The sequence below is a fragment of the Camelina sativa genome, chromosome 16 (genome assembly GCF_030686135.1).
Source record: "Camelina sativa cultivar CO46 ecotype springtype chromosome 16, ASM3068613v1".
Lineage (NCBI taxonomy): Eukaryota > Viridiplantae > Streptophyta > Magnoliopsida > Brassicales > Brassicaceae > Camelina > Camelina sativa.
In genome coordinates, this window is record NC_141895.1 from 28,801,462 (window position 1) to 28,823,817 (window position 22,356).

The window sequence follows — 22,356 nt, forward strand, 5'->3', positions numbered from 1 at the left end:
TTCTTGCGATTTATCTTATTTGATGAGTTCTCTCCAATATACTAGGTTGATTTCATAGTTAACTAGTAGATGCTTTAAGAAAAAACAGTTTCACACATTCCAATGAGAAACGGTGAAGGTTGTAAAGATACCTTTCACAAACAATAACATATCTTTTATAGAACAGTCACTAATTGATTTGTTTTTCTTTAGAATTTGCAGAAACAACACAACCATGTTCAGTTTGTGTTTAAAACGCACCAAGCCGTGTCTTGTTTTGAGCTCCCCAAAACCGATTAATCAACCACACAAAGTCTGCTGCTATAGAGTTTCCATCTTGGTTACGATTCCAGCTGAAGTAGGCATGAGTTCTGTTTTTAATCTCTAGCAGCCCGTGCCCAAAGCTAGCTTCTCGAAAGGCGGAGTAGCTTGGTTGTGGCTGCATCATGCTACAAATATAGCAAACGGTTTGTATCAAATAACAGAGAAAGTATAATACAGAGTTGAAGAATGGATAAGGTTGAAGTCATAAAGATAGAGTTGTATCAAAAACAGAGTAAGTAACTTTCAAACTAACACATAACCAACTCTGTTATTGATATAACTCTGTCGTTAATAAAAGTGTTTGCAAAAATATCGTAAACTTACTCAGTAACCAAGCCTTCAGAGTTTCCTCCATCACCGATTGTGATGTATACAGGAGCTGACTCATCCGATATTGGCTCACACAGTCCATTGACAATGTTGTAAGCAATGTTAGAAACACGTTCCTGCGTCATTGTTTTGAGAACATCACTTTGGGGACAAGGGGAGTGTAGATAATAAATATCAATACTACTGGGGAAAAGTAAAATGAAATTTACCGATCTTTCATAGGCATGAACATGACCTGCAAACACAACATCAACCTTGTATTTGACAAACCATTGTTCGTACATGACTCTCAATGTTTCACCTTCCATGTAATGATGCACATAGCTACTATAAAACGGGCAATGTACTAAGACTATAACCCATGGTGTCTCTGTTCGATTCACTCCTTGCAACTCCTTTTCCAGCCATTTGTATTGAGGTGTGTATTTCCCTAATCAATAATATGCAAATTTTATTAAGCTTTAAGACTCTAAATAATTTCTTAAAGCAGTTTGCATCTCCAAACCTTACCATAAGATGAGTAACAAGACATAACAATAACATAAGCTGACGCCCTTTTGATGGAATACCACAATGGAGAGATGCTTCCTGATGACTTATATGGCGTTTGATACCTATTCATAAAAGGCTTGAATGGCTCTATTTCACCCTAAAACCAAACTCTTCAAGTTAAGTTTAGATCATTACTCAAGAAATGAAAAAAGATAAAGGAAGGACTCAAGTAGTACAATGTCAGGAACGAAGTCGATTTCGTGGTTGCCTGCAGTCCATATCCAAGGTTGATAAGCAACACTTCTCTCAGCAAACCTTCCCCAAGTATCCCATCTATTGTTGTCGTGGTTAGGGTAGCGATCTGCGTAAGACAAGTCTCCTACAAACAGAACGGCCTGTCCTTTCCCCGGATTCATCTCATAATGGCTTAACGTAGTATTTGAGTCATATGTTTGTCCCAAATCCCCTGGAAGTTAATACAAATATCCCAAATTGGAAAGTTGTTGGAGACCACCATAGTCAAAAACATTATCTAAGGTTTAATGTGTCACTCCACTTATGTTAGCCCATAAACATGAATTTTTAAAGACAACAGTTAGTTTATATACCGATTAATCCAAAGGTGTAAGGTACGTCAGGGCCTGATTTAGGCGGAGTAAAGAACCAGAACCGTCTGCGCCACTTGCCACTCCCAATTTCGTAGTAGTATTTTGTATCAAACTGCACACAAACCATATATAATTAATATATATATATTTTTAAAACAGTAACTAAATAGTAAATACAACATAAATGATCTAAAATATTATATCCCAAAACCGAATTATATTTTATAGTACATGACTTAAATAGAATTACTATTTCTATACCAAAATATAGTTTAAATGGATTCAAATTTTCTATACTCTTTTTTTTTGTTTCTGTGCAAATTCTATACTCAAGAACTTATATTTGAATCCATAATTTTTTTTTTACATATCCAAACCCGAATTTTTTCTTCTAAATTAATAATATTTTTAAATAATACCTGAAACAACCAAAAAAGAAAAAGAAAAAAAAAAACAGAACCAAAACCAAATCAAAACCAAATCAAAATCGAAAACAGCTTTAAAGTGATGAGTACTTACTTCCAAATCATCGATGAGGCAATGGTGGATATAACCAGAAGTGTAATTAAAGAACCGGTAAGTGTTCACTGTAGCTTCTGCTTCCTTCTTCGATTTCTCCTTCTCACACCAATACCGAACAGTATTTGAACCAGGTTTAACTGGAGTAACCCAAGAAATGATCACTCCATTACCTTCATGATTCCCTTGCGTTATATGAACTTGTTGAGGAGTATTAGGACCAGGAGGAACTGCAAAGACATCGCTGTCTAAAGGCATGTCATCTGGTAAATCAGTTCCTCTGACATATTCACTTGTAAATCCTCCATGGCATAACTCAACAAGTGAAAGACTTAGCAAGAAGATTATGAAGGTAACTCGTTTGCTTGTGAGATCAGCAGATCTTGAACTCATCTTCAGTTTAGTTAGTTTTCTGGATCTTGAGAACGAAGAATGTGGTTTAGAGATTTTTTTTGTTTTTCTTTTGTTTTGGGAAATTAAATAGCTTGTCTAGTTGCCTGACATGGATATATTGACTTTTTGAGCTTTCCAACAAGGATCGAATGTGGATATTCCCATAAATAAATAAAAACGCTATTTCATATTTTAATTGAACCTTAGAAACATAGGTCGATTATAAAAATTGGCGTTTGAAAAATAGTGTTGGTTTATAAAAGTACTCCTAAAAGTTCGAAGTGAATTTGGTTATGTTTGGTGTTGATATTGTGCATTAGTATATTATTTTATTTTTTTTAAATCGAAAATTTTCAAAATTTAACTGCTATTTTATATATCTAGTTTCCATTCAATATTTTTGTAATTGTGAAGAAATATTTAGAGCTTGTAACAAAATATTTTGATTCACCCGTAAGACAATTTCTTTTACACCATCATAATGAATCAACTTAATTTGACATGTCTAATATTCTAATATTGATGATATCAACAAAATAACAACTTGAATTTTTTTTTTGACAAATAAGTAACATGTATCTAAATAAATTATTTTTAAAAGACTTGTTTTAAATAAATTACTTATTTATCTAAATAAATAAATTACTTATTTATCTAAATAAATAAATGAAACTAAAAGCTCTCAAATTATATAACGGGTAGATTATGGTTGACGATAATACAATTATATAAGGAGGAAATATAGGACTACTGATTTGGATTTATATGTGTACTTTTAATATATTTTTTTGACAAAGTTCAACATCCATCAATAAAGAAGATGTTGATGAAAGGAGTCGCTTCTATATTCGTAAGTTGTTTCGCATAGAGAAATTGTTTACTATGAGTTTGTGATTGGCTCCCGGTCCATAACAACGATTTTTTCCGTAATACACGATTCTTTTTGGAGACACCCATTATGAGAAACAACTTGAGACATGTATGTTTTGGAGAAGGCAACTCTCGCATAAGATCTCCACGGACGTCCAAACCACACTTTCCCGCTTCTTTCTATCTTGTAATTCACGAAAGCAAACCCTGTCCACTCTCTTAATGTTTCCTTTTGGTTTGTTGTAATACACCCAATTGTATTTCAATTCGCTACAAAATGAGTTATGCAATTCTACAAAAAAAATTGTTTCAATTGTTAATGCAATGTTGAAGTCTATATGAGAACCATTGATAAAGACATTATTGTATTTTTGTGTTACCTCGTAAAACGATCTAGCGTATCAAATATAAAGTTGATCGATCATTTGATGAAGTACTCTTTAAAGAAATGATTTCCTTCGTGGACGAAAAGAGTGTCTTGATTTCCATAAGTTGAGCAAAACATAAGTTTTTAAATGAAAAAACTGAGCAAAACATAAGATTTTAAATGGAAAAATTGAGCAAAACATAGATTTTTAAAGTTGCTCGAACAAAACAAATTTTACTTTCAATCAATTATATGACTAAACATAATATATATATATATATATTTTCAATTATTTTATTACATATTATAAAAAGTTAATCAATTATCTCCGGTAAAATTGAGTAATCGTTAGGTCCATCTTGATCCTCGATTGCCCGAATTTTTTTTAGCTTTAATTTTTAACATGAGTTATATTGCATATTATTTTTTGTTTCATATGATTAATCTGCATTTTTTGAAGAATGAGGGTAAATTTTGTTTTTTAAATAACTTTAAAGATTTTTTTGCATATTTCTCTAAATAACAGCTATCTAATGGAGTATATGTTTCAAGTTAATGAAATAAAGTATGACGTTGAAAAATTTGTTATCTCATCTCATAATAGAAATATTGTTTTGAAAACTGATTACAATAATAATCCACACAAAATTTTAATATAGTAACAAATATTATTTATCTTACAAAAATAATTGATTTTTTAGTTTTCAAATATTGATTTTCTATGAAAACTGTTTTTAAAATTTATTTTAAGTTATTTAAGTTTTTTTTTCCACAAAGTTATTTTAGTAAATTCATAGAGTAATTGAAAAATAAAAAGTGAATTTGCATAAATTTATAAACATAACTAGGATATTTTTCCAAATTTTCCTTGGAAGACCTAAACTCTTACTTTATTAAAATTTTCTCCCCACGGCGGCTTCGCTTCGCTTCACATTACACCACACGAGAGCCTTTTCCATTTTCGAGTTTTGAACTCAACCACCACAATCAGAAGGCGTTCAATCCTCTCACAACCTCTGCGATTCCCGTTATCTGACGATAAGAAAATGGGGAAGAACGAGAAGACGTCTCTAGGGCGAGCTCTAGTGAAGCACCATAACCATATGATCCAAGAAACAAAGGAAAAAGGCAAGTCCTACAAGGATCAACACAAGAAGGTTTTGGAATCTGTTACAGAGGTCAGCGACATCGATGCTATCATCGAACAAGCCGAGGAAGCTGAACGGGTCTTCGCGATTCATCACGATTCCGCAACCCCTGTACCTATCAATCTGTGAGTTTCTCGATTTCATTTTGTGTTTTCACATCTTTGTTAGAGAGATTATTTGTTTAAATTGATGGATTCTTCAATCTGTGAGCTCTGTTTATTGATTCATCTAAATCGTTTTGTTTCATATCTGAAGAATTTGCTTTTGAGCTCTGTGTATTGATTATCTATATTGGTGATTACTGTTTGTGTTTGTGCTCTGAATCTGAAGAAGCTTCTATGTATTGAATCATCATATCTGTCATGAGCTAATTCTTCTTTGTATGTAAATAGGGACACAGGTTCGAGTTCAAGTGGTTTAACAGCTAAAGAATGGAAAGAGCAACGGATGAGAGAAGAGGCTTTACATGCTAGTAGCCTTCAAGTGCCTCGAAGGTGTGTTGTGGTTCTTTTGCTTCTTCTTTAGTTTGTTCAGGAGTTACATGAAGTCTTCTTTAGTTTAATGTTCTTTCTCTTTACTATATTCAGACCTCATTGGACACCAAAAATGAATGTGGAGCAACTTGATGCTAATGAAAAACAAGCTTTTCTCACTTGGCGCCGGAAACTTGCGAGGTTGGTTCTGTTTTACCTTGTTATTCTTCCTAGTGTTGTTGGCAATAAACAAGATAAATATCTGGCAGTAGAAGGTTTTAAGCTGTTAGTAGAATGGAGGGTTGCTTATATGCAAGTGTTTTAACCAAGTCAGATCATTTTCTCAATAAGGGAGTACAATGCTTTTCTATAAAATAGGGAACGATTAAATTAAAGAAAAGTTTAGGAGATTTCGTATTCGAATCAGTACTCATAAGCTAGGGACTATGTTTACTCTAGTACTTGCTTGCTACAAACTGCAAGGTTTTGGTTGTCACTTATACCACTTAATGGCTTTTGTTTCGATTTTGATTTGTTAAATTTCTGAAGGTTGACGTATTTATCTAATTTTAGCACCTGATAAAGCTGAAGTACTTTGGCAACACATATGTTAGCTCGATGTAAGTTCAAGATAAGTTTTTTTTTTCAAAGGAAAGCTGGGGAGAGTTTGGGATAGGGTACCAAAACAGTCAAATAAGTTTCGTTTTAACCACTTTTGTTGATTAAAAAGTATCCATTTTCACATCTTGAAGCATGTTATTGTTTACTCAAGATATTATTTTGTTGCTATTTTTGATGTATGGTTTGATTTATTATATGCAAATTCCCTTGGGACTTAGTGCTATATACTTATGCATGCCTACTTTTCTGCTGTATTCAGCCTCGAGGAAAATGAAAAGCTTGTATTGACTCCATTCGAGAAGAATCTTGACATTTGGAGGCAGCTATGGCGAGTGCTGGAACGAAGTGATTTGGTATGTTATTTTTCGTCTCTTAATGCTCATCTACCTGAATTAAGTTAATTGCAAAAACTCATTGGCTATCTGTACTTCTCTTTCAGATTGTTATGGTTGTTGATGCTAGAGATCCTCTGTTCTATCGGTGCCCTGATCTTGAGGTAACTCTCTCTCTGCCAACTCGCAGCTTTTTCTCTTAGTAGAATTTTCCTGATCATATCAAACATTTACGTGAAGATTTGTTCTGACGCAGGCATATGCACAAGAAATTGATGAGCATAAAAAAACAATGCTTCTTGTTAACAAGGCGGATCTTCTACCTACTTATGTCAGGTAAACTTGTTACTTGCTTCTTTGCCTCTAACCTTTTTGTTTTTTGCTAACCAATTGGGTTGTAAATTTTATATGCAGGGAGAAATGGGCGGAATACTTTTCCCGCAACAATATTCTGTTTGTATTCTGGTCAGCCAAAGCTGCTACGGCTACCCTAGAAGGTAAACCCCTGAAAGAACAGTGGAGAGCACCTGATACCTCTCAGAAGACAGATGACCCAGCTGTTAAAGTATATGGAAGGGACGAGCTTTTGGCTCGATTAAAACTTGAGGCTCAAGAGATAGTAAAAATGAAGAAATCTAGAGGAGTTTCCGAAACATCTACCGAGTCGCACCGCGAACAAGTTGTGGTTGGTTTTGTTGGGTACCCGAATGTAGGAAAGAGTTCGACAATCAACGCTTTGGTAGGTCAGAAGCGAACAGGTGTCACATCTACCCCGGGGAAAACAAAGCATTTCCAGACATTGATTATCTCTGAGGAGCTAATGCTCTGTGATTGCCCGGGTTTAGTCTTCCCTTCATTCTCAAGCTCAAGATATGAAATGATTGCTTCTGGAGTTCTTCCAATAGACCGGATGACCGAGCACCGTGAAGCTATTAAGGTTGTGGCTGAACGTGTTCCTCGGCATGCCATTGAGGATGTGTACAACATCTCTCTACCTAAACCCAAAACCTATGAGCCTCAGTCCCGCCCACCTCTTGCCTCAGAGCTTCTAAGAACGTACTGCCTCTCTCGTGGTTATGTCGCTTCTAGTGGACTACCTGATGAGACCAAAGCAGCTAGGCAGATTCTGAAAGATTACATTGAAGGTAAGCTTCCACATTTTGCAATGCCTCCAGAGATGACCCGAGAAGATGAAAACGAGTCAGAGGATGGTGATACTTTGGGAGCCGAAATAGTTGAAGGTTCACGATCTGTGAAGGAAGGTGAAGAAGCTCCTGGTCTTGGTCTTGATCAAGTTCTAGATGATCTGAGCTCATTTGATCTTGCAAATGGAATTGGGCCTTCCAAGAAGAAACAGAACAAGAAGTCACATAGGAAAAACTGATTCGGTCTTGATGGAATATCGTGCGGAGAAGTTCCCAGAAACCAACAAGCAATCACGATGCATTGATCAACAAATGCTGGAATATATGATACAAATTGTGGATTTTTCTTATGTAAAATTGTGAAAAGTTCTAACAGCTGTTGGTTAGATGTTATGTTTGTGCAAATACTAGAGATCGAGAATTTTTCAGTTGGATACTAGTCATTATATTGATGAAGAGTCCTTTGGAGCAGGTTCTGTAAAGCAGCTAAATTGATAACTTAAAATCCGAAAATTTCAATAGCCAGACTTCTTAATTGTATACTATTTACGTTTAAGAATCTAAACCTTTTTATAACCTTTTTACTCTCCAGCATCACTCTTGTACTCAATCAACGCACATGCAAGGTTTATAACAATTTTGATATTGCATTGTCTGCTATATTTCATAGCTATGGACTTTGGAGGAATCCAATAAATGAGAGCAACAAACAAACCGACGCTTGCAAATTTGACCCAATAAAAAAAAAAAAAAGGAAAAAAACTTGTAAGAATAAAATACTTTATAGTCAAAAAGTGATTTTTTCTTTTCGATGTAAACGTAAATTTTCTTTCTGAAAGTAAATAGTACCTTAATCATGAAATGAAAGAAAATAAGTCGTTTCTTCTTCATAAAATAGTTTCTAAAGCTTCCAAAACTGGAAATGGCGGTTTGTACGAAGTTAATCTGACTTCAGAGAGTTATGTCATTCAAATGTAGATGACATTTAATGTCATCCTCATGGCATTGCCATTTTCCTTTTCCTCTATGGCTCTATCATTGTTTATTTATTTATTGTATTCCACTTTTATACTTGATTTGTTTGTGTAAATAATGATTTTAAGGCGTTCGATTCATATTTACCGTTTATTACTAAATTTCTGCAATATACACAATTTTAACAACAACAAAAAAAAATCATTGTGATAATATTTGCGATGGATATACAATGAATTTGCTACAAAGTTTTTTATATTTCATGATAGTAAAAATTGGTAGCAAAACGTTACAATGTGCTACATATTTTCAATATATTCAAATCCGTCATTAATAATGAATAATCAAATAATACACTAGGGATGTTACAAGCTGTGTTAGACTACAGTCACTACACACACTACACGTAAGTAAAAATTAGGTTTGGTTCCACGTAAGTAAATGATGAAACTGTTTTTTAGTACAATTTGTATTAACATAAATGATGAAACTGTTTCTTAGTACAATGACTACATATGGCTTTTCAATTTGTTACAACAATTGAAATTAGATAAAAGAGTGTTTTATTTCCTCAAATAAATTTTGTTGTTGTTTTTCTTATACTCTCTCTATTATCATAAATGATGATATTCTAAGATTTTTTCTGTATCACAAAACAAACGATGATTTCTGTAATATATTTAATGCATTTTTATTCTTAAAATCAAATAACTAATTAATGTTTTTTAGTTTTATAATAAATAATTAAATATATCATGTAATTGAATGACAAGTAGGAGAAAAGTATAAATAAATGAATATTAAAAGAAATATTAAACAAAAATAATTAATAATAATGTAATATTTATTACTTTTTTTGGTAAAAATCTTAAAAAATTATCTATTATGATATACAGGGAGTAGTAAGTAGGTAAAACATAAAAATGATAAAATTTGAGTGATGATTAATTAAAATTAAAATTAAAATTATAAGAAAAAACAAACAAAGGGCAGGTTTGTTTGGGCGTTGTTGAGTTCGTCTTCTCTTCTCTGTCCTTTTCTCTCCTAAACCAAAAAACAAAACAAAAAGCAACTCATTTTCAAATTCTCGGAATCTCTCTGCTTCGATTAACTTTTTTTTTTTTTTCTTTTCCGGGAGGATCTCACCGGAGAAAGCTAAGTTAGGGTTTCTATATAAGCGTGAAGAATTTGGAAACGAGAAACTTTGGATTTGCTATTAAATTAAGAGAAGATGTGTTGTCTTTCTTAAATTAAAAGCTTTTGAAAAATTTTAGGGTTGTGAAAAAAAGAAAAAGAAAAAGAAATGGATTTGGATTCGTCTATGGTACCAGAGAATGATCAAGATCCTGTTACTACGACGGCCGCTTCATCGTCTTCGCCTATGGAGAAAGAAGCGTCTGAGCAATCAACCGAAGAAGCTGGATCCGAATCCGAATCGGCGTCTTTGACTCCTTCGCCTCCGTCTCCGTCTCCGTCTCCGTCTCCGGGACAACAACAACAACAACAACAACCGCAGGTAACGACGGTGGTTGGGCCGAGATGTGCGCCGACGTATTCGGTTGTGAATGCTATTATGGAGAAGAAAGAGGATGGTCCTGGTCCTAGATGTGGACACACGTTGACGGCTGTTCCTGCTGTTGGTGAAGAAGGGACATCTTGTTACATTGGCCCGAGACTGATCTTGTTTGGTGGTGCTACGGCTCTTGAGGGTAATTCAGGAGGAACCGGAACGCCTACTTCTGCTGGAAGTGCCGGCATTCGTATGTTTTTCGATTTCTCTCCTTTACTTTTCTAGTAAAGCTATAAGCTTTGTGAGGGTGAAACTAGTTTTCTCTACATTTCTAGTTGATGTTAGATTTGCATTAGTTCCTTGTTTTTGGCTTCAAGTCCTGTATTTGATGTTTGGAATAATGTTTGTTTCCTATGCAGGGCTTGCTGGTGCAACGGCTGATGTCCATTGTTATGATGTTCTTACTAATAAGTGGTCAAGGTGAGTATAAGATATGAATTGTGCTGTCTGTATCTTTAACCATTTATTAGTATCCATATTAGAAAAGTATGAGATTTATTCATACAGTATGTTAATAAGTGTAGAGTTCAATTAATATGATGAAATAATGCTTACAGGCTTACACCTTATGGAGAACCACCTAGCCCAAGAGCTGCACATGTTGCTACTGCTGTTGGGACCATGGTAGTTATTCAGGTAGGGGAGAATTTTTTTTTTTTTTTGGTTGTTCTTATGTATTGTAGTTTAGCAAGGTTATCATTTATGGTCAGCAATTTGAACCTCCTATCGAATTGTTTCTGTGGCGTAGGGTGGAATAGGTCCTGCTGGTTTATCAGCTGAGGATCTTCACGTTCTTGATCTCACTCAGCAACGGCCACGATGGCACAGGTTCGAATAGAAATCTGCATCTTGTGGCAAGCTCAGTCTGAAATTCATTATACTAGTTTGTTGGTTGATTTAGAAATCCTCGTTATATAGGGTTGTTGTTCAGGGTCCTGGACCAGGACCGCGTTATGGTCATGTTATGGCACTGGTAGGACAGAGGTATCTCATGGCAATTGGTGGAAATGATGGTCAGCAATTTTACTCGCTACCTCATTAATAGTGTATTTATATTCTCCTTAAATAGCCCCTTTTCCCTTATCTTTAAATTACCAGGAAAACGTCCATTAGCTGATGTATGGGCTTTGGACACTGCTGCCAAACCTTATGAATGGCGTAAGCTGGAACCAGAAGGGGAAGGTCCACCTCCATGCATGTAATTTAGCTTCCTTGGCTTCATTAATTTGATGTGATCTTGGCTCTCTTAAGTGATTTAGATCTCTTGGATTTGTACGTTATGACTAGGTATGCAACTGCAAGCGCACGGTCTGATGACCTTCTTCTTCTCTGTGGTGGAAGAGATGCGAACAGTGTGGTAAGCCAAAGAGTTATTGCTTCCATGTTAATCCCCTGTTTGAAAATAGACATTTGCTTTACATTGAGGCTTTAAGTTTGTCACCTGAGGGAATCCAAATGTTATATTCCTCTCAGCTACCATTATATTTACTCTGCAGTTAACAAACTTGTTCTGTTGCAGTGAAGTGATAGGGGAATAACTTCTCTTTGTTAATTAATTCAAGTATGAGTTCAAGTAGAATATTAGCTACCATGTTTGCATAAAAGTGAAAACTAGAGTTTAAGAGGTTCTTCGTCCGTCTTGATCTTAAATGTTTGCTTGCCATACTTAATATGTCTTTGTGTACCTTTGCATGATAGCCCCTAGCAAGTGCATATGGACTTGCCAAGCACAGGGATGGACGTTGGGAATGGGCCATAGCCCCTGGTGTCTCACCTTCTGCCAGATACCAGCATGCAGCAGTATGAGACGCTTCTTCTTATCTTTTCTTCTCTTCTCTTATCTAGTTCTATCAGAAAAACTAACCTTTAGTGGAACATTTTAGGTCTTTGTAAACGCAAGACTCCATGTCTCTGGTGGGGCACTTGGTGGTGGACGCATGGTAGAAGACTCATCCAGTGTTGCAGGTTAGCAAAGGAAAAGAAACAATCTCATTTCATGTTGTTTTGGAGTTTTCAATGAGCAAATACTTATGGTTTTTTCTTATATATGCAATATTTAAACCAATGAATATTTTTTTACAACTTTATATTGTCTTAATCGATGAATTGTTACTGAAACATATTTTTCTAAAAGCGTGGTTATTTTCGTCCTTTGTCTAAGCTGTATCTTTCTTCAGTGAAGCCAAAATTTGATATAATATTTGAGTTTCATCGAAAACTATCGAACAGATATTGTAAAAGATTGTTCACTCATCTTTTGTAGAAGGAGCTACATAATTATATTCATAATAAATAGTACATGTATTCTTCTGAGCTTCTCTGACTGGTTCATGTTTTTCGCTTTGTTCAGTGTTGGATACTGCAGCAGGTGTATGGTGTGATACAAAATCGGTTGTTACTAGTCCTAGAACTGGTAGGTATAGTGCGGACGCAGCTGGTGGTGATGCTTCTGTTGAGTTGACTAGGCGCTGCAGACATGCTGCTGCTGCAGTGGGTGATTTGATATTTATCTATGGTGGTTTGCGTGGAGGTAACAGAAAAAAGCTTCAAACTTGTTATATGCAGTGTACCATTACATGTTTGTCTGTGAGAATGAACCATTTTTACAGCATCTGAGACCCAATGATTCTGTAAATTTGGTATAGTATTCCATCAAGTTACCAATGTCTGATAATGTAGGATTACACTTTTTTAAATAGGTAGTTTGATCTTTGTTAAAGTCTGGACGTTGTATAATTAACATTAGTTAGTTTAAACATTATAGAATCGTCTAATATCAGTGCCGTTGCTCCTTTTCACTTCTCTTGTAGACCCCTCCCTTTTTCCCCAAAACTTAACAATATTCTGTTGGTGCTTCAGGAGTGTTACTTGATGACCTATTGGTTGCTGAAGATCTTGCTGCTGCTGAAACAACATCTGCTGCCTCTCATGCTGCTGCGGCTGCTGCAGCAACAAACTCGCCACCTGGTCGTTCACCTGGAAGATATGGATTTTCTGATGAAAGGACAGGGGAGTTACCGGAATCAGCTCCTGATGCTGTGGTACTGGGAAGTCCTGTTGCACCCCCTGTAAATGGTGATATGTATACTGATATAAGCACTGAAAATGCATTGGTTCCAGGAACTCGGTTAGTGTCTTGATTTGGGGATGTGTCGTGATGTTAGCGCACCTATGCATTTCATTGTGAAAAATATTTATCAACCAACATTGTAGGAGAACAAGCAAAGGTGTGGAGTATCTCGTTGAAGCATCTGCTGCGGAAGCCGAGGCTATCAGTGCAACTTTAGCTGCTGCAAAGGCACGGCAGGTCAATGGTGAAGTTGAACTGCCGGATAGGGATCGTGGTGCTGAGGCTACACCCAGTGGAAAACCGTCAGTATCATTAATTAAGCCTGATTCTGCAGTACCCAACAGTGTTATTCCTGCAGGGGTTCGACTTCATCATAGAGCTGTGAGTCAAACTAACTCTTATCATACCAATCTGACATTTCACAACATTTTCCCTCTTCATTTAATAATGGTGTATTATCCTAATTTCATAATTTAACGTCGCATTTATTTTTGAAATTTTGTAAGGTGGTGGTTGCTGCAGAAACAGGTGGAGCCTTAGGTGGAATGGTTAGACAGTTGTCCATTGATCAATTTGAAAATGAGGGACGGCGTGTTAGCTATGGGACACCTGAAAGTGCTACAGCAGCGAGGAAATTATTAGATCGTCAGATGTCAATCAATAGTGTTCCGAAAAAGGTAGAGAGTTTTGCTCTCCTAATGAACTGGTGTAAGAAAGCATTATGTCCATGATTTTGGATCTAGAAGAACAGTTATACACTTATTACATTTTCCTGCAAAAGACTGCTTGCTAGAACAGCTGTAGAAACTTTCTCTTGCTGTTGCATTGGTCATTTGGTTGGTTTTATAGGAATAAGAAGTGTTGTTAGATACTGTAGATGTGTATTACCCTTGGTTTAATAGGATTGGAAACTTTTTTGTACAGAAGTGTTGTTAGATACTGTAGATGTGTATAATCCCTTGGTTTAATAGGATTGGAAACTTATTTGTACAGACATGTAGTACTACTTGGTGTTGTGTATTGTTCAACAGTATGAGGTGCCAAGTTGACAGTCAATACTTTCTAATGAAGTAACAACTCTATTTTATTAGGTTGTAGCTCATCTTTTGAAACCTCGAGGGTGGAAGCCTCCAGTTCGACGCCAGTTTTTCTTGGATTGCAATGAAATAGCTGATCTTTGCGACAGTGCAGAACGTATTTTCTCGAGCGAACCTACTGTGTTACAGCTTAGAGCCCCGATTAAGATATTTGGTGATTTGCATGGTCAGTTTGGGGATCTCATGCGCCTTTTTGATGAATATGGTTCACCATCAACAGCTGGAGACATATCGTAAGTGTGCAGCTAAATCTCTAACGATATATGATTGCTACTTTTGATCTGACATTACTGAGTGTGTAAAATGGTTTCAGATATATCGATTACCTCTTTTTAGGGGACTATGTTGATCGGGGTCAACACAGCCTAGAAACAATTACACTTCTGCTTGCGTTAAAGGTAGTTTTTGAGCACCATATTAGTGCCTCTGTTTTGGTATTATAAACGCTATAGGAAAGATTATAACGTTCAATGGTTGACACTGCAGGTTGAATACCAACACAACGTACATCTGATTCGTGGAAACCATGAAGCCGCCGATATTAATGCCCTTTTTGGTTTCCGGATAGAGTGTATTGAGCGAATGGTAGTGTCTCATCATCTCTGACAATCTCTTGTTTCCACTTTTAGGTTCTCATGTCGTGGCTACTTTGCTTGCAGGGTGAACGTGATGGGATTTGGGTATGGCACCGAATTAACCGTTTATTCAATTGGCTACCTCTGGCTGCACTGATTGAGAAGAAAATTATCTGTATGCATGGGGGAATTGGTCGGTCGATAAATCATGTAGAGCAGATAGAAATTATCCAACGTCCGATTACAATGGAAGCAGGCTCAATTGTGCTTATGGATTTACTATGGTAAGTACATGTCTAATTCTATTATTCTATGTTTTTTTCTTGATTGATGTCTCACCAGTATGTCATATTGCAATCTGTTAGGTCCGATCCAACTGAAAATGACAGTGTTGAAGGTTTGAGGCCCAATGCTAGAGGTCCTGGATTGGTTACTTTTGGGGTGAGTGGTATTCTCCTTCTGTTTCATACATTTCTGTTGATATCCTACTTTCCCTTCCCATCCTCTCCTCTCCTCGTACTCATTATACATCTGGTTGTTGATCCATCCTTCCCTCTTCATTTTGAGCTTCTGACGTGTGAAGAAGTGAACTTGTTTTGCTTGACCCTTGCGACTCTAGACTTATTCATAGGCTTTTTAGACAGTAGTGCTGAAAAATATACCACTAATTTGCTTCCATAAGTATATCTCGACAATGATGCTGAAGAATATAATTCTAATTCGCGTCAATACCAGTTCTATTACTGACCAAGATTTTTGCGATTACAGCCTGACCGTGTCATGGAGTTCTGCAACAACAATGATCTTCAATTGATTGTACGAGCGCATGAATGCGTAATGGATGGATTCGAGCGTTTCGCCCAAGGGCATTTGATTACACTCTTTTCGGCTACAAACTATTGTGGTATGTCTATGGAACCGAACACTCGCTATTAAGCCGGATAAAAAAAATCCTGATCTTATAAAATCATATTGTGTTCTTTATCAGGTACTGCAAACAATGCCGGGGCTATCTTGGTGTTGGGGAGAGATCTTGTTGTGGTTCCCAAGCTTATCCATCCATTGCCTCCAGCAATTACCTCACCTGAAACTTCACCAGAAAGACATATAGAGGACACATGGATGCAGGTTTTTATCTCTGAAACAGAGACTAATCCTTCTTTTTTTTTTCACCTGGAAATGGCAGGACTGAGCATTTATATATTGCAGGAGTTAAACGCAAATCGACCACCAACACCAACAAGAGGACGCCCACAAAATCCAAATGACCGGGGTTCTCTTGCTTAGATATAAACCCCAGAAAGAGAGACGCGTGCGGAGAGTACATACTTCTCCCGATAGCTGCCTCTTGGTGATCCTCATGTTGTGTACAGATCCAACCAAACCGTTCTTGATCCACAATGTGCTATTTTACCGACGAGATGGATCACACTGAGAATCGATGAGGGTTTTGAGATCTTGGGGGAGTTTCATAGGTCAGATTGAAAAGGGTTTAGTCAGGTCGGGGGTGAGTAGTATTATTTGTTGGGTAAAAGGGTTTTTGTCATTTTTTATATGTTGCCTTCACTTTTTTTGTTCTTTCTTAGTATTGATTAATCACTTATTATACATGTGGTATTGGTCTTTTGGCGAGGTACACGACATGAGTGGGTATAATTTTAGAGGTATATTAGTTTTGGGGTAATTTATGTATCATAGAGAGAGAGAGAGAGAGGTGTTGGCGTTTGTGTATTCCTCCATTCATATTTTTTATATGTAATTTGTAACCATGGTTTTGTGTGTTTTTTGTTACCAAAATTTTTGTTATTATCATATTCCCATTTCTAAAGTTTTTGTCACTTTTTGTCCTGTCGTAGTTAAAACGTTGGAATTGTAGGCTTCATAGCGAAGTTGATGTCTTATATTGTTTGGTCACGGAAGTGTTCCACTCAATTCCATTCCCTTTACAACCATTTACAAACACTGTGGGAATGACATGCACGTACCTATTAAGCCATTCATGTATAGCTAGAATTTGTGTATTCGTTTCCTTTTCAACACATTCTGCAAAGAAGAAGGATATAATTTTAGCTATTCTCAGTCACCTACAAACAAAAATTTTTAAATCAAAGAACTAAACTCATAACTAATAAATAGCAAGCTTATAGTTCGGTCGAAAAAGGAGCATATCCAAAAAAATAAAAATATTAATAATCATATTTAGGTTTGATGAACAATAGATAGAAAAAAATACAAAATATGTGAAGAGATTTGTTGGGGATTCTGGGACACATACACACGCACATATGCACATATATATTCATAGACATAACTAAAAGGGAACATGGATCTCATGGTCGATCTAATTTTCATTTACATATATATATATATATATATATATCAAGCATTCCTTGTTTTGCCATCTTGATCAACGAATCAACGTCTTGATCAACATCTCAGTAGCAAAAACTAACTAAAACCTGATTGTATAAAGCCTTACTCGACCTAGTTTTTTTTTTTTAATATCTAGTATAGTTATCTACATTTCTATCAAAACCTATACTTAAATCATCTCCTCTCTATCTATCTTACACACATCCATTTCTCAAAAACCATCCAAAGGCCAGGGCTATACACAGAATATACGTAAGCAACAAGCATAAAATATATCATCACTATTAATTAGTTCTAATCCATGATTTGATAAGTTGAAGAGGGATATATGCCCGAGATCTCAGTTCCATGACTTGTCGATCCAAACTGAATGTTGTTGAAGGTTTGGTCGCAAGAATGAGGCAGGCCAAGAGAAAGGGAGACGCCATTCCCAACCATTGTGTGATAGTTTTCAAACCCTCCATTGAAATGAATGAAGTTAGCTTGATTCATATGTTGCTTCCTGAACCTTCCTATAGAGCAACTTGAGGATGCATTTGGCATAGGGGTTTCGTTTTCATTGAATCCTTGATAAAAGGTGGGTAAGATCGAGTTCGAAGATTCATCTGAAGTGGAATTATTGTAAGGTTGCTTAGAAGATGAACCGTTGGTACTATGTTCATTTGGGTTACTTCCTTTTCTGCTTTCTTCAATATTCATTTCTTCCAAATACAATTCCTCCACCATTGGCTTCCACACTCGAACTCGAGCATTTATGAACCAATTAGACACCTACATCCATTTTACACAAAATTTCATTAATAAATATAGTTAGCAATTAGATGTTAAAAAAATGTAATTAGTAACTTTACAATAGTACATTTCATTTTGTTTTAAGTTTGTAAATATTTATTATAATTATACAATCATCGCTATTATGATTAAGATAATTATAACAAACATACAAAGGTCATTTAAAATATATATATGAACATCATCTATCTAATAATTTTACTTTACAAAAATAATTTGGTTCACTTGATTTTTGTTTTAGCATTCTTATATATTTTGATCAGAATAAATTTTGGTAGAACTATACATTATAAATATTTTACCTTTAAATTTATGTGTTCTGGAGTCTTTGTTAGATGATGTTATGAAAACTGTATATAAACTATGGGACATTTAACATTAACAAACAAAAGTATGTCGATCAAAATCATTTACCTGACTCTTAGTAAGACCAGTCTGTTTGGCAAGCATTACCTTATCCAGATCCCTAGGATATCTATATATACAAACCAAAACAAGAATCATTGGTTAGTCTACAGAAACCTAACTAGTGACTATTCCATAACCTTATTGTATAGTTTTTCCTTTGTTTCAAGGCTACATCATCCATATCGACTATAATCGAAACAAAAATTAAAGATAGAAGTAAACATTACTTACGGATGAAGAAAATGCTCAAAGAGCCAAGATCGTAGAATGGAAACAGCATTTTCGGGCAAAACTCTTTGCGGTCTCCAAGCATTTGAATGGTGATGTGCCATCTTACCCAAATGCTTAAGCTGCTCGTCACATTCCTTTTTCCCCAACAGCTTGTTTACGTGTTTGATTTGCAAACAAATCATGTCTCTTACAACACGGAACTTCTTTGATATTGTTTGTAACGCCATATGTGTGTATGGGTTTGCTGAGCCTAAACCCACGGCTTGCTCAAACGATGAGATTATAGTCTGCATTTGGTCATGGTATTGCTTGTATCTTTGTTCCACCTGTGTACATCTCCCATATCAGTTACCAATCTTTAAACGTTTACTTACCAACAAAATATACTTAACACTAGATCACTTTTTTCGTCATGAATTTTTTTCCCTTTCTCATCTAAAGGTTATTATTTTAGTGAGCTACTAATTTTTTTTTTTTTTTTTTTTTTAGCCAAGAAAGTTTCGGACCTATTCCCATATGCTCGGGACCAACCTTTGATGCCTAACAAAAATCCGAAACATGTTAAACACTGGCATTTTGTCAAGGTAAAAAATCCACAATGGCCAACATAATAACAGCGTGATGGATTGCATTTGAGTCCTAATCTCAACCTTAAATAAAAGTACCTTCTTAGCATTGCTCACATAGTTGATTTTAGACACTTAAATTTCTTATATTGTTTTATGCCACACATATATCTATATAGGTAGTTACAAATGAATTACCTTTTCCACCATGGAGATGAGCTTTGCTCTCTTCATCTCCAACACTTGGCGGTAAGCAGCCACGCTAGGCGTATGGCCACCAACGATGTCCCCTTTTCCATAAATCGCAGACTCTTTACTCATTCTTGGTACTTGTTTGGCGCCATGGCTACTGTTTCCAACATTGACAATCTCATTGAGCAATTCTTGAGCAGCTCTCAAGTAGATCGGAGTCAAACCCCTGAAGACTCCTTCGTATGAATACGTAGAGACAGAAGAATTTCCTTGTTCTATATGATCTTCTACTTCATCTCGAGGTCCATGTTGTTGAGACCCAAAGCACAAGTTGTAGAAGTGATGGTTATGAGCATTACTGGTTATTGTCGGCTCGGGGAATGGATTCAAATTCATCATAAAAAGATCAGAAGAGGGTTCTCTCATATTAGATTCTCCATGAAAGAAAGAAGCCATTTATTCTGAAAAATAAGCCACAAAAAAAAACATGGAATTCAAGAACAATCTCAAACTATATAATATAACTGATCTGACATTATCTCCTAGAGCATAGGAAAGAAAAGGTAAACAAAAGATCATGAAATTAAAGATATGTGGCACAGCAAGAAAACTAACTAACCCTTTTTTTTTATATAATAAGAAATGATGAGCAGCAAGTTATGGGTGTGAGTTTCTCATTGTCTTCTTCAACGTGTCGTTCTTTCTCTGCTTGCGATGGTCATCTAATACTGTTCTCTGCTTCAATGATGTGTCTGTCAACTAGAAAGTCCAATAAGTCGCCTTTCTAAATAAATTATGTGATTGGACTTTTCAGAAATGAGAAATATATACTTTTCTTCTTTTTTTTTCTTTCTCATTGGACAACTAAACAGTGACACTCACGATTATTTGTCTTCTTTGTGATGATGTTTCGAAGTTCAAAGTTTCTATTACAAAGATTATTTTTTATCTAGCTTACATAACATGATATATCCAAGGCATCTTAGGCATGAATCACACGATTCACAATCAAACCCAAGAGTTTATGCAAAATAACCATAGAATAGTTTTAATATATAGCTTAATCATAAATATTTCTATATAATTATAAATATATATTTTATTATATTTATAATACGTTGTATAAAGTGAAATCAATTTTTTAAAAGGTGAAAACTAATGACTTGTTTATATGATCACAAATCCGGATAACTATTGAAAAGTGTAGCTAGCATATGTTGTTTAAGCTCGACAATATATAGATCTACAAAGACAATCTAAGTATAAGTGTAGCTACCATGCCTTTATATTTAGGATCATACTTGTACCATTTTCATTCGTTTTGCCATTTGTTTGCTAAAAGTGAAATAAGATTAATATATGTGCGTTGACGAAATGAGAGTATTATAGATGGTATTATCTTATCATACGATGTACGCACGTTTAATACTTGGCAGCGCATGTATATGATCCCCAACATGAATAGCTTATTAATTAGGTAAACATTTATTACTAGTAATTAAATGTATGTAAAAACTAAAAAGACAATAGAAGTGGGTCAGCAGAACCATAGAGATATAGTTGAAGAACGAGGAAACGTCTACTTCCACTCCACACATCAAAAGTCTACATTTTTTTTTGTATTTAAATAATAAATAACCATATTAGTTTGTGACAAGTCACTCTTTTCTTCTTTTCTACAACTAAACAACTAAATGTATTGCAGTGAAAAAACATATATAAGAAAGTAAAACTTTATCAGCCCGATCGAAATAAATAAAGTTTCTTTGCATGGCCCCTCTTTTTTGTTTCCAAAATTTCTTCCATTTACTTTTTTTGTTTATATATAGAATATTAACAAAAAATTATGGGCGTAGTCGTAGATTCGTACAATTTCTCAAACCTGGGGATATTGTTATGTAATACACTATTGTATAAGTTAGGCACCCATCCATACTTAAACGACATATTCATCTTGTAACCAATGATATAAAATCCGGATCAATTTATTCCTATAGTACTCGACCTTAGCTTGTTTAGTCTTTGAAGAATGAATGCTATTAGAATTGTCTCACACTGAGACTTGGCAATATTTGGGCCTAATATAAATAGTACATGGATCCCTTCTTGCCAATTGGTTTTGGGTTGGATATTCTATTGGCCATAGAGAAATTTTCGTTGGTGTACCTTTTCTTATGTATTTTTCTTTCTTTGATGATACCAGTCATATTACTTGCCTCAAAATGCATTCCAATGGTATTGCAATTTCACTACTCTCTTTGTAATAATCTGGATCTTACATTTGGGACATGTAAATCTTTTGTTTACATGGGATCTGCTTGAAGATCAGATGTGTTAATGTAAAAAAAAATCTTAAATTTGAATAATGTGCATGGATTGGAAGTTGGAATATCAAAGTAGGTATACGTACGTGTATATATGGTTAAAGACGTTTTGGAAATTATAATAATAAATATCAACAGAACTGATGAGCGCCTCAACATTTTTTTCTATTCAACGTGAGAATTATTATATCGTTTGGTGGATTGGGACTATGTATGAGAGACCCTAGCTATCGTGTCGGTCGATCGGATCCAAGTTGCGCACATTCATCACCGTTCAATTTAACTTTATTACAATAGTGGTTTTTTTTAGATTGATCAAGTACAATGCGTTATAGTTGCAAAAAGAGAGAATATAATGCGTCGTTATTGCTATTTGCATGTATGGGTTTGTGTCAATTCACAATTCGTCATTAGAGTATGTAAAGGTACAACTTTGGAAAAAGAGTGTTGTAAAGTGTAGTTTAGGCTGAGGAAAAAAACTTAAAGAACTTATAAAAAAAAAGAATAGAAACAAATTGAATATATGATTTTTTTTGAATAACTAAGAGGTAAAAATATATATATATATATAGATTTAAACCG

General features: G+C 35.2%; 4 protein-coding genes across 4 annotated transcripts; 2 read left to right on the plus strand and 2 right to left on the minus strand.

Annotated features, from left to right (window-relative positions):
• Positions 1–73: 73 nt before the first annotated feature.
• LOC104752618 (fe(3+)-Zn(2+) purple acid phosphatase 12) lies at positions 74–2,785 on the minus strand. The gene is made up of 7 exons (XM_010474809.3): positions 2,253–2,785; positions 1,734–1,845; positions 1,362–1,591; positions 1,144–1,282; positions 843–1,063; positions 628–749; positions 74–428 (listed from the first exon to the last, which is right to left on the minus strand). The coding sequence occupies exons 1-7, from the start codon at positions 2,643–2,645 to the stop codon at positions 230–232; spliced, it is 1,416 nt and encodes a 471-aa protein (XP_010473111.2). The 5' UTR covers positions 2,646–2,785; the 3' UTR covers positions 74–229.
• A 1,956-nt stretch (positions 2,786–4,741) lies between these two features.
• LOC104752620 (GTPase LSG1-1) lies at positions 4,742–8,072 on the plus strand. The gene is made up of 7 exons (XM_010474810.3): positions 4,742–5,155; positions 5,423–5,524; positions 5,618–5,704; positions 6,384–6,477; positions 6,564–6,620; positions 6,713–6,792; positions 6,871–8,072. The coding sequence occupies exons 1-7, from the start codon at positions 4,929–4,931 to the stop codon at positions 7,838–7,840; spliced, it is 1,617 nt and encodes a 538-aa protein (XP_010473112.2). The 5' UTR covers positions 4,742–4,928; the 3' UTR covers positions 7,841–8,072.
• A 1,460-nt stretch (positions 8,073–9,532) lies between these two features.
• On the plus strand, positions 9,533–16,716 carry LOC104752621 (serine/threonine-protein phosphatase BSL3). The gene is made up of 21 exons (XM_010474811.3): positions 9,533–10,336; positions 10,506–10,566; positions 10,704–10,782; positions 10,895–10,974; positions 11,065–11,159; positions 11,245–11,344; positions 11,434–11,503; positions 11,845–11,946; positions 12,030–12,111; positions 12,497–12,676; positions 13,006–13,273; positions 13,360–13,597; positions 13,723–13,893; positions 14,308–14,546; positions 14,627–14,711; positions 14,800–14,898; positions 14,973–15,172; positions 15,254–15,329; positions 15,657–15,792; positions 15,877–16,016; positions 16,098–16,716. The coding sequence occupies exons 1-21, from the start codon at positions 9,880–9,882 to the stop codon at positions 16,173–16,175; spliced, it is 3,036 nt and encodes a 1,011-aa protein (XP_010473113.2). The 5' UTR covers positions 9,533–9,879; the 3' UTR covers positions 16,176–16,716.
• Positions 16,717–17,411: 695 nt separating this feature from the next.
• LOC104752622 (BEL1-like homeodomain protein 5) lies at positions 17,412–20,312 on the minus strand. Its single transcript, XM_010474812.2, has 5 exons — positions 20,070–20,312; positions 19,457–19,911; positions 18,693–19,018; positions 18,468–18,528; positions 17,412–18,032 (listed from the first exon to the last, which is right to left on the minus strand). Exons 2-5 carry the CDS (start codon positions 19,904–19,906, stop codon positions 17,556–17,558), a joined length of 1,314 nt encoding a protein of 437 aa, XP_010473114.2. The 5' UTR covers positions 19,907–19,911; positions 20,070–20,312; the 3' UTR covers positions 17,412–17,555.
• Between the last annotated feature and the right edge of the window lie 2,044 nt (positions 20,313–22,356).

Excerpts from the sequence above, each read along its gene's own strand:
- LOC104752618 (XM_010474809.3), bottom strand. The coding sequence starts at position 2,645 with ATGAGTTCAAGATCTGCTGATCTCACAAGCAAACGAGTTACCTTCATA. Across the intron at positions 1,592-1,733 it reads TTACACCTTTGGATTAATCG|GGGATTTGGGACAAACATAT; the intron begins GTATATAAACTA and ends ATTAACTTCCAG. Across the intron at positions 750-842 it reads TTCATGCCTATGAAAGATCG|GAACGTGTTTCTAACATTGC; the intron begins GTAAATTTCATT and ends ACAATGACGCAG.
- LOC104752620 (XM_010474810.3), top strand. The coding sequence starts at position 4,929 with ATGGGGAAGAACGAGAAGACGTCTCTAGGGCGAGCTCTAGTGAAGCAC. Across the intron at positions 5,156-5,422 it reads ACCCCTGTACCTATCAATCT|GGACACAGGTTCGAGTTCAA; the intron begins GTGAGTTTCTCG and ends GTATGTAAATAG. Across the intron at positions 6,793-6,870 it reads CTTCTACCTACTTATGTCAG|GGAGAAATGGGCGGAATACT; the intron begins GTAAACTTGTTA and ends TTTTATATGCAG.
- LOC104752621 (XM_010474811.3), top strand. The coding sequence starts at position 9,880 with ATGGATTTGGATTCGTCTATGGTACCAGAGAATGATCAAGATCCTGTT. Across the intron at positions 13,274-13,359 it reads GCATTGGTTCCAGGAACTCG|GAGAACAAGCAAAGGTGTGG; the intron begins GTTAGTGTCTTG and ends CCAACATTGTAG. Across the intron at positions 16,017-16,097 it reads TAGAGGACACATGGATGCAG|GAGTTAAACGCAAATCGACC; the intron begins GTTTTTATCTCT and ends TATATATTGCAG.
- LOC104752622 (XM_010474812.2), bottom strand. The coding sequence starts at position 19,906 with ATGGCTTCTTTCTTTCATGGAGAATCTAATATGAGAGAACCCTCTTCT. Across the intron at positions 19,019-19,456 it reads TCATCTCCATGGTGGAAAAG|GTGGAACAAAGATACAAGCA; the intron begins GTAATTCATTTG and ends AGATGTACACAG. Across the intron at positions 18,033-18,467 it reads CTGGTCTTACTAAGAGTCAG|GTGTCTAATTGGTTCATAAA; the intron begins GTAAATGATTTT and ends AAATGGATGTAG.